At 43.3% G+C, this 11,294-nt stretch overlaps 1 protein-coding gene across 3 annotated transcripts; it reads right to left on the reverse strand.

The window, feature by feature from the left end:
* Positions 1-665: 665 nt before the first annotated feature.
* On the reverse strand, positions 666-11,050 carry LEO1 (LEO1 homolog, Paf1/RNA polymerase II complex component). 3 transcript variants are annotated; one of them, XM_069025614.1, is made up of 12 exons: positions 10,970-11,050; positions 9,465-10,190; positions 9,119-9,223; positions 8,500-8,594; positions 7,687-7,832; positions 6,193-6,277; positions 5,769-5,863; positions 5,364-5,498; positions 4,546-4,681; positions 4,051-4,237; positions 3,678-3,775; positions 666-946 (listed from the first exon to the last, which is right to left on the reverse strand). In XM_069025614.1, exons 1-12 carry the CDS (start codon positions 11,025-11,027, stop codon positions 878-880), a joined length of 1,935 nt encoding a protein of 644 aa, XP_068881715.1. In that variant the 5' UTR covers positions 11,028-11,050; the 3' UTR covers positions 666-877. The 3 variants fall into 3 exon arrangements, with proteins under 3 accessions (XP_068881715.1, XP_068881713.1, XP_068881714.1); XM_069025612.1 differs by having other exon boundaries at positions 666-950; XM_069025613.1 differs by lacking the exon at positions 4,051-4,237 and having other exon boundaries at positions 666-950.
* Between the last annotated feature and the right edge of the window lie 244 nt (positions 11,051-11,294).

Here is an 11,294-nt window from a genome sequence, read left to right on the forward strand (position 1 = left end):
AGATTCTGAGACACTGTTGTCATGTTGTATTTTTTGCACTGTGATTCATTTCACCTTTTAAAGGAGACTTTCAGCTCTGCTGGAAGAAATGTCTCCGTTTTGTTGAAGTAAGTGCTTTTACTCTGACATTGACATCACTAGCATGTGACTATATTATTATTATTATTATTATTATTATTATTATTATTATTACTGCTCAGGCAAGATGCACATATTCATTCTGGGCTTCAATGCATGAACAATAAATGCCTTATGTGATCAGTTAACTGTGAAGTTCATACAGTTAAAAGGATTTACTCAAACATGGCAAGAAATATTTCTAGTCAGCAAAATATACCAGCATAGTAATGTGCTGTCCAGTAAACAGGAAATTGGGAATATCTGGGGAAAAAGCAGAGTTGTACTGTACCACTACATTTTCCTCCAGCCCCCCCACACGGACAGCAAGCTCTGCCACCATACCCTTGTCAGGCAAACTCCTCATTTGAGCATTCCACAGGGATTAGCAGGGCTTCCCCATATGAACTCAGTAAAAGTTACTGACCAATTCACTTGGTAACCAGCTACTGCAGTTCTCAAAACTGAAATACACTGTGCAAGGTAAAAATCAGCATTGTGATGATCCCTGGTGCAACATTCGCTGCAACGAGACAAAACTCTTGGAGTCAAAGGAAGTCAAAAAAACTTTATTCACACCAGAAACGCAGACTTAGGAATTTTCCTTTATCAAAATAAGCCCCTTATGGTTACTTACATCTGTGCTCTAACAGAACTGTACAATATATATAAACATATATATAGAAAAAACAACAACAGAAAGACCCAACTGCTGCGCTTCCTTAATATTAATCATCATCTTCTTCCTCTTCATCACTGATCACATACTTCTTAGGCTTCTTACTTGCTTTGTCATCATCATCTGCTTTTCTCTTTCCAGAAGGTTCACCTTCCTAAAGGCAAAAAAAGGACAAAAATAAACCCCCATACTTCAAGCTAAAACAGGAAAAACACAGAACAACAACAAAAAGACCTCAAAGCCGTTCTTGTAAGAAAAGCAGAATTACTGGTTCTAGTTTTTCCATTCTGTGCTGCTGTGCAGCTGGACTGCTCCTGTGCCAGTCCTTAACCTCAGAGTGGCTGCAGTGCTTCAGTCACTGCTGCCAGTGCCACACCCCAGAGCAGGGGGGTCCATGCATCACCTCGCTGGCCCTGCACCCACATCTGCTCTGCCTGAGCACGGCGTGCTCAGAGGCTGCGTTATCTGCACCTGCAGCGTGTGCAGGGGCACTCTCACCCAGTCTCAGGAGCATGGATAACTCCTGGCATCTGCAGTGAATTCTCCAGCATGCAGGCACATTCCCTTCAGGCAGCCACTGCAGCTTTGCTAAGTTTTCAGACTCTTTATACCTGCATGCCCTGAATCAGAGCTCCTGAAGCAAAGAAGAAATTCAGGGAGTGGGTATTTTGTTCATTAGAAAAACAAAACTAAACTAACCACTCTCGGGCATAAAGAAAAAAAATGAGGAGAAACCACTGGCACTCAGAATCAACAGCAGTTTACAGCCCAAGAAATATAACATTTTATAGTTTATGAGGCTTCAAAGATCTCGTCAAAGGAACACAAATCACTGAGTTAATTACCTGCTTACAAGCAACACCATAATGACTTTTATAGGGTGGATGTTCAGTCTTTAGTTCATGAATATGGAGTCAACAGGTTGATTTTTGCTCCATGTACATTTCCACCAGTTCAGTTTGAATCATCCTTCCAAACAGCATTTTAGATCACGAGCTGTTCATGCAAAACTCATCAACTATGACATGAGGAACAAGCAGTAACTCAACTATTGTTGAAAAAGAAGAGTATCTTTTAAAATACTCTCAGGTCCAAGAAACCTCATCCCTTTTTCCACTTGTTGGTTTTGGAATGTGGGTTTGGGGTTTTTTTGTTTTTTGTTTTTTTTTTTCAAAGCAACTTGCTTGGATTTTAAGGAGGAAAGATTGGGTTCCAGAACTTTGGAGTTTCAGAACTCTGAATAATAATTATTTATCCAAAAGCATTTGCTTCTATATTAATGTATTCAGTAAGTACCGGGAGAATTTCAGTTAGGAAGGAATTTTAAGCATGGAAAACAGAAATTAGCAGGGGTGGGAATCTCAGTGATAGCTTCTTCCTCAGAACAAACATTCTCTTGTAATCTAGCTGGGCTATTGTTCAGTGAGTCACTTTCCTGTTCAGCAGAATATCCCCATTAACTGCAGCAACAGTGGAACGACTTGCTGTGTGGTGATTAATAACAGACTGACATTGCCAGTGATGGTAACAAACTGCTATCAGGACACAGATTTGTGCTGTGCTGTTGACTGACAGCAGGTGAAAGCAAGTGAGTGTACAAGAAGCCAGAGTCCCACATATGTGGGCATGCATTGAACACCACACCCCCCTGTGGGCACTGAGCACAAGAACTGGAGCCCCACTGGGGTTTTCTGTGACACTGCAGCACCACTCCATGGCCCTGAGAGGAGCCTCCCAGCCACTCCGTTTAAAATGGAGGCTGCTGCTCCTCAAGCAGCAGAGAAATGCTGCTGATTAGACCTTTTCTTCTGAGAGAAGGGAACTGCCAAGTCCTCACATTGCTGTATCGTGAGCTAACACACCTAACAGGGTCTTAAAAATAAACAATTCTGTTTCTACTAACAAACACAGGGCTCACAAAATTACAGTTTTGTCTACCTGACTCACTGTGGCTGTTACATTTTCTGAAATATTAAATTTTCCTAATGTATAATATAAAGCCACAATCTATGTCTTCAGAAGACAAAACTAATTTTTACTTCCACTTCACATTACAACGCCTGTTAGTGCAAATAACTCAGCTGACTCTGTAAGAGCACCAAGAACCTGCATTGAGCACACAGAAAACACCCAAGGGGCTGGGGAGTGAGGCCTCCCAGGGACTTTGCAGGAAACACAGCATAGAAATGAAAGTGAGAGCAGCTTACTCCTTGTGTAACACTGCAGTGCTGTACCAGCAGTGACATGACTTGAACTAAACCACAAATGCAATATTCACAAAGACTCATTTAATAATACCCAGCAGTCATAAATTTCAAACCAATAAAACACCATTTTAGATGAGGAAACAGCACCACTGCTGTAGCTAACAGTTAATTTGATCAGGGACCAATGTCTCAGATGATACTGGGGTGATGGAAAATGTATGTTTAGCAATGGACAGGAAGTCTTTTTAACTCACTTTTTAAACTCTTCTATTTAAAAAGAGCAGAAATATTATGTGAAAATGCTTCCACTGTTTCCATAAAAACAGGAGAGGACCATGTAACTTAGGTAACACTGCATTAGCATTCCAATATTAAGTCTTCTTATTCCTTGCCTAATTTTGGTAAAGTCATTTTACATAACTCTGCATAAATTTTTCCATCTTTAAATCAGCAATAACAATAGTGTCCTCCTTTGGGAAACACTCAGGTCTATGAACTAATGCAGTGCATAAGAAATTGGTGATTAATTACCACGGAAAGCATGCCAAGTCAAATAACACACTCACCACGGCATAAATGAAACCACAGAAGTCCCAGGTTTAAACACTAGGATTTAGTGAAGGAAATGTTCCTCATTAAAAATTAGCAGCTTAAGAACAAAGTCCTTTTCTTACCTCATCACTATTAAGTTTCTTTGCCTTGAGTAGTCTTTGGGTTTTATCTTCATCTGAGCCTTCATCACTGTCAGAAGAGTAGATTCTAGCACGTTCCTCTGCACATTCCAGAAAAAAATAAAGAGACAAATATTTATGTTTATCTGAAACTGGCAAGGAAGTGAGGACAGTAAAAATGTCTTACATCCAGCGCCACAAAACGTTTGCAGAATCTAAGTCCAGAGTAAACAAAATAAACTTACACAAACTGAATTAATGTCTCTTCGTGCATCAAATGAGCCGCCAAAATCCTATCCTACCAGGACCCTCCTGCGAAATGACCCTATCTGATTCACACAGGCCTTAATGGCACGCTGTTAAGGTTCCTGGTTACCTCTGATGCCCCCTTTGTATCTGTTTTTGATAGCTGCCAGACTGATGGCATCGTCCCCCTCATCCTCCTCGTCGTAGCGGTCGGGCTCCAGGTAACTGGCGCTCAGCCCCCGCTGGTGCTGCTTCTCCCGCATGCGGCGCTGCTGCGACTCCCTGCGAATGGAGGCCCTCAGCCTCTCCTCTTCTTTCTGCCCAAAGACACGAGCAACATGCAACATGCTCAGGGATAAAAACACCCCAAAGCATCTCAAGGGCACCTCGTGTTCCACGGCAGCTTTTGAGATCATTTCACAGCGCTGTAAAGGCTGCAAATATTCTCCTCGTTTTGTCATCTGCCAGGTTAAGCAAACCACACCCATGGCTTGTAAATCTCGCTTAAAACTCCAAAACATTACTGTTTTTCATAAATCACAGAATGTTCAAAAATGTCCAGCTATGTTACAGTTGTGATATCTTAGATTAAACCAGCAGATCAGAGAGTTCCATGCCACAATACCTTAATCATTTCTGTGCGCTGAGACTCTGGATCACGGCCTGCCATTGGCAAAATACGAATTTTCTGGGTCTTTGAACATCTGTCTGCCAGAGACAGGGTCATCTTCCTGTGGGTGGCACTGTCTGTAGAGTGTGGCCTGGTAAAAAATTGCTAGGGGTTAAGAACTTCTTTAAGGAACATCTCCATTTTCAAAAGACAATGGTAGGGCCAGCATACTTGAGATTTCAGAGACTTCATCTGCACAAAAGTAAAAGCATCAGCCCTTTCTACCAAGTATTTATGTGCAGTGTAACAGCTACTGGAGACATCAAGTCTCCTGTCACTAAAACCACCAGTCCAGCCTTTAACAGTTGGCCTCAAAGATCTCTGAGGGTTTTTCAACCTTAATGATTCTACAATCCTACAACCTTTGACCCTTATCAACCTAAACATCTATCCTCACAGTTCACATCAATATCTCAAGAAGCAGTTGCCATCTTGACAGCAACTGTGCATCAGACAAAAGATTAATTTCAGGGAACAGTGATATTTTTTCTGATTCAAATGAGGACTTGCATGTAAAAATGCGAATTAAAACATATACACAAGAAATCTATTTGTAGCCTACATAATGCAGGAAATGGCACATTAACCTTCTCAACTCAGACACCTAACGTAGCAAAAATCTTACTGAAAAACTGAGTTTGGAAAACAGCACATTCTTACTAACCAGTGAAGCTCTGATGCTTTACAGACTGCTGTACCCAATCTTTATATACTAGTTCCAACACCTAATTGCACAAATAGTATCAACATTTGATACAGAACAGCAGGTTTACCTGAAGGTTAACTTGGTCTTGAACACAGCCTGTCCTTGCAGACCTGTCCCTTGTCTGATGAACAAATGGTTGTGATCTCCTTGTAGCGGCGCCTTGTACACGTCAAAGACCTCATTCCCCAAGTGGAGGGACATGCTTAAAAGAGATTCCCACATCAGTTATTTGATAAAGCCACTGCAGTCTATTTTTTTTTACCTCATTTCTAAATGAAGAAAGCCTTCGTTTCCTTTTTATATCTAGCCAATAATTATATTTCAATCCAAACTAAGCAGAGCATAAACCTTTCAAAGCACTGAGACTAAAATAATCTGTACTGTGATGTCAAAGTTCGCTGACCTTCCAGTTTTGCATGTCACTGCAAGAACAACAACTGCACGACTTCAATAGCAAAGAGTCCACACTGACCTTCCATCTGACCATTTAACTATCCGGGCATTGCTTTCTCTGATCTCGTTCCCCTCCTCATCTCGTCGCATCCGCCACCGTATTGTGTTTTCTACCTGTGGGGAAAAGAAACAAACCAGCTTTTCTAGCTCACAGTAAGGAATGCTGTGGTAAAATATGCTCTATATAGGTCGAAAATTGCAGTTAGAAAGGCTTGATAATTTGTGGCATGATGCAAAGAAATAAAGGTGAACACTACTGCTTTTATTGGTGAAATGCAGCTGTCAAGCTTTTAAAAAATTATTGCTAAAATGGATCAACGTTCCTCAGTGCCCACACTTCCATAATCTGAAAACTCAAAACACCATTCCAAAAGACCTGAAATAGACTTTGAAGAAAAGTGCCTAGGTGAGTGTAAAAGACAGAAGGAAAATTAGTATTATACCTTGAGTTTTAACCTAGTTCTACCCTCTTCATCAAGCATCTCCTCATCTTCAAATTCATCTTCATAATACTGGGGATCAAAAGGTCTGCAACAAATTTTACAATACATTCTTTATTCTTCCAAGAAAATTAATCCAGATTATTCCAGAGTTGTGCAAGTTAACAGGAGTTTGAGAGGTTTAAATTATTCCCTGCCCACAACAGCAGGCACTGCAGTGTGGGACAGCCCCTTCTGCAGCCAGGAAATTCACTGCACTAATTCCACCCCGGGGCCGACCCAAGTGTCCTCTCTACCATCAGTTACAGGGTAACATTCACACCCTCTGAATGGTTCCAGCTGAAGAAAGCAAGTCTGCCTCAGAAAATACTGTTTCCTTAGTATCAGCATGATGAGGTCAGGGTTAAGAGCAGAACAGAAAATATACAAGATGGTACAGAGGAAATAAAACGAAAGAAATCTCTTATAAATGAGGTGAATTGGGGATTTTCTAAGAGCACAATCTTTGTTGGGTTTTTTTGTTTGTTTGTTTATATTTCAATCTCAAAACCAACCAAAGAGAAAGGAAGATGAGATGGTTTTTCCTCTTCCTTCAAAAATCCGATGAGTGTGATGGGAGTGAGTGGGGGGAACCCTTTCCCTAACCTCCTTCCTAATAGCTCCCAGGCTGCTGGAAGGGGAAAGTGATGAACAGACTCTGCTACTGTACAATTCTATTTTCAGTCCTGTCTGACCCCAGACATCACCAGGACTTCTCTCTGGTAGCAGCCACTACCCAGATTTTGAACAGTTCTCCCCTGAAACAGCCTGGAGCCCCAAGCCAGGGAGAACGACTGGGCTGAGGTGTGACACAGACAAGGCTGTGCTGCCAGCTGGGAGTGACCTTGGCAACAGTGCAAGAAAGTTGCTTAGCAAAACACTCAGATTTAACAGCATTGTGCTGCAAGTGCTGAAGGAGGCCTTTAGGGCCAAACCTAACATCACAAACAACTCCAATAATTTATTTTGCTGCTCCTTATGCATTCCAGTAAATGACTTCAGTTTGGGTTAGGTGAATAGGAAAAGAAGTAACCAGCCTCTTCATGGTTAAATAGTACATGCAACACACACAAATAAAACTGGCCTTATTCTGAAATTCAAAATGTTGTTTTTAATAGCTGGAAAATGCACAAAGGTCCTGTGCATTTGCCTTTCACATCTCTGAGAGCCTGAACTTATGCTTAAATTCAACTGATAGCATGTGCTTTCAATTAAATTGCACTTTTGTCTGGTTTTTACAGAAAATAAGTTATTAAATCAAGCTGAAACACAACTTCATAATAAAATTATCTGATTAGAAAACAACAGCCATTACTATTGACTAATCACAACCAAAAATATGCCTCTTAATGTCAACAACTTTAAATAGGCCAAACACATTTAACTGCATTACTAAACAAAAGCAACACAGGTAAACACTAAAATACCCTATCAATCCTGTATTTAACATGCAATTACCTGGGCTCCACACTGAGGAAGTTGGGCAGCTTCACAAAATACAAATCATTACCCAAGTCTGTGTTTACTTTTGGTATTTCTACCTCTATTCTGGTCTCTGGGATAGGCTCTTCTTCCTGCTGTTCTTGACTCAGTCCATTCTCATCCTAATGAAAACAAAGAATAGGAGTGCAAGTGAAAAGAGTCTATCTGGCTACTGCTGCTCTTATAATTACATTTTGCTTAAAGTCACCCACAGGCACAGACAGATCAGGAAGATTTGGGTAAAAGAATTCAGACATTTTCATTAAAAGCAATTCAATTCAGCATTTTTATGTGCCACTTAAAGTGATTTTAAACTCGGTGCAAACTCAAGAGATCAAAGACAGTAAAGAACAGCAAAGGAGCCAAGAGAGTTTTCAGCTGAGCACTGGAGACTCTGTGGGAGACACCTTCTACAAGATTAAAGAAGGTATTTTTCTCTATTATCAACAAAAGATGAAAAACTATCATCAAAATGAAAATATTTCTCAAACAGCTGCAATAAGGTACCAAAGACAGCTGTGGCTTTGTATTTTATTGGTAGCAATTGATATTATTCTTCCTATTTCTTCCAAGTACAAAAAGCGGAGCAGGGATGGGGGAAGGCAGATAAATGAATCCATCTGATATTGTTATGTACAAAACTTTCATAATTCTTTCAGCTGGGGTAAAATTATCTGTAGTGCTACTTAATGCCACTACTCTTTTTTCTCACTAAAATATTACCCAACTCAATTGTTCTGCATTTCAGAGTGGAATGGAGTGTTTATCTCAGAAGTCAGGTCCACTTACAATGGGCTGTCCTGGGGTTGGTGGCTTGTCTTCTCCATCGCTCCCTGAGGAAATGTCATCAGCACCTCCAAACAGATCCATGACATCTGCATGCTCTTTAGCAGAAAAATTACAATTTTAAACCACACATATATATGCACACACAGCCCTAACGCAAGATTTATTTATCAAATAAGGAAATCAAGTTGAGAAATGGCAACAGAAGAGTGTAAGATAATCTTTATTCAAGTAACTGAATAGAAGTAAAGAAATTTCATTGCACATTTTGGAGGTTTTACTTCTCAGAAAACAAACACCTCTTTCTCAGCCAGCTAAACCATCATAAAACACAGTACAGGTTCCCTGGGCTGCTCTGATTAAAGGAGCCCTTTTTTAACATCTTTCAGTAAAACGGCATGGGAGAACATCTGCAGGAGAGAAAACCTGACCGAGCTAACTGGAGAGGATCAGCAGGAACAGAGCGTGTGCCTCCCACACAGAACTCCTGATGGCTGTTCTGTTATTTCCATGGCACCCTACAGCAAACTCTACCCATTCTACCAAGCCCTGTAACTGATGAATGGCACACTAAGAAGAGGATTAAAGGAACCAAGACCCCACAAACCCCCCCACCATTTACCTTTCTGCCCTTCTGTGTCACTCTCTGCTTCCGAATCCGATGCAATTGGTTTCTTTCGCTTCATTCGCAGAACCTCATCCTCGCTATCGCTGCCCCTTGCAGACTCTAATAAGGAGCATAATTATTCTCAGAAATTAAAAATTTTGGTCCACAAATTTTAAAATTCCTCTGTATTAATAAGCTCTAAAAGCGCTGCATAAAAAAAAAATTACAAAGATGACTATAGTTAAAAGCTATGTAATTAATGCCTTTACATTGAAGTTTCAATCTTTTCAGGCCAATGTAAACAAAACAATAAAGAGAGACCAAACCAGCACCAAATCATTATTTCTGTATTGAGTCCTACCAGATTTGTGCTCTTGCTCCTCCTCATCAGAGTGCTGGGCCCTTTCCTCATCATCAGAGTTCTGAATCTTCTCCTCATCAGACCGCTGGGCCCTTTCATCATCATCAGAGTTCTGCATCTTCTCCTCATCCGAGGCCTGTGGCCTTTCCTCATCATCAGAGTTCTGCATTTTCTCTTCATCCGAGTTCTGGAGTCTTTCCTCATCATCAGACACCTGTGGCCTTTCATCTTCATCCGAGTTCTGCACCTTCTCCTCATCGTCAGAGTTCTGCTGTCTCTCCTCATCGTCAGAGTTCTGCTGCCTCTCCTCATCATCTGACTGATCACTTTTGTCCTCCTTGCCCCACTTCTCGTCCTCTGAGTGCGCCTTCTCAGAACCATCTCCCTCTGAGTGATGGCTGCCTTCATCTGAGCCGTGCTCGCGGTCGTCCTCGTCGTCGTCGTGGGCAGCCTCGGACGCGCTGTGCTGCTCCCCGTCCGACTGCTCGTTGTCCTCGTGCTCCGAGTGCCCCGAAGCCTCCGAGCGATTGTAGGATCGCTCAGAGTGGTTGTCGCTCCCCGAGCGATGGGATGCCCCCTCATCCTCGCTGTCATCTCCAAATAACTCCTTGTTACTGGGTTTTATTGCCTCCCTGTCATCGTCCTGGTCGCTGTCGCTCCCAGAAGCATTGCTCCCAGAGCCGGCGTTTTCCTGCTCGGAATCTGAATCAGATCCGGAATCGGAATCTGCAAAACAAGCACCGCCCTTTCAAGAGTCAGGATGCCCCGACGAGGATGCACATGACATGATGTGCATTGCTTTAACAAAAACCCCGGAAACACAACCCAACCCCCAGGGAGAACCTACAGAGAACTGTAAGCAGGACCAACAAAAGTTACTGAGAACAGTAAAATAAAATATCTGCTAATAACGGCACAGCCAAAGAAAGGCACAATGAGAAATGATGGATGCTACATAAAGTTTCAAACCACAAGATGCGATCTAAGATTCTTAAAACTGTAAAGAATAAGGAATAACACAAACGAAGATAACAATTGAAATAGCGAGGGCTTAAACAAGTAACTATATAGACGTGGCTTATAAGATCCTACAAATCGGAAACTGTCACTCTGTATTTAATCCAGGCCATCTACCCAGGGAGGTTTATGACAATGGAGCTACTCCTCAGTGCCGACGCTGGTGAATGCGGCTTCCAACCGGAAAATAAAAGAACACCTGCCTCGAAAACTGATTTACAGGAACGCAGAAAAGAATTTTGAAAACGCCAGGGACTGAAACCAGAAGGTGTTCCACCGTTTCCAGAACTCGGCTGCAGCCGAACAACCTCCCCTGCAGGCACCGACCCCCGGGACCGCGGCTCCGCGCCGCCCGTCCCGCTCCCTCCCTCCCTGCCGCCCGCGCCCGGGGACCGCGGCAGAGGCGGGGCGGGGCGGGCGGCGCGGTCCGCGGTGGGGACACCGCGGGCGAAGAGAGGCAGAGAGAGAGAGAGAGAAGCCGCGCAGACCTTTGTGCTCGGGCTCCGAGTCCGCGTCGCTGCCGAACAGATCCGCCATATCGGCCATGGCGGCAGCGCGGCCCCGCCGGCGCCGCGCAGTGACGTCACGCGGAGCGCCGGTAGCGCGAGGCGCGCGGCGGGGGCCGCGCTGAGAGGGGGCACAGCCTCTTAAAGGGGCCGCGGCCGTGACGGGACATGGCCCCGGCGGGAGCGGGACCGGGACCGAGACCGGGACCGGGACCGGGACCGGGACCGGGACCGAGACCGGGACCCAGAGCGGGGCCAGGGCCGCGGGTGCTCGGCTGCACCTCCGCACCCTCCCGGCGTGGCTGCC

Source organism: Aphelocoma coerulescens, chromosome 10 (genome assembly GCF_041296385.1).
Source record: "Aphelocoma coerulescens isolate FSJ_1873_10779 chromosome 10, UR_Acoe_1.0, whole genome shotgun sequence".
In the NCBI taxonomy this organism is placed as follows: domain Eukaryota; kingdom Metazoa; phylum Chordata; class Aves; order Passeriformes; family Corvidae; genus Aphelocoma; species Aphelocoma coerulescens.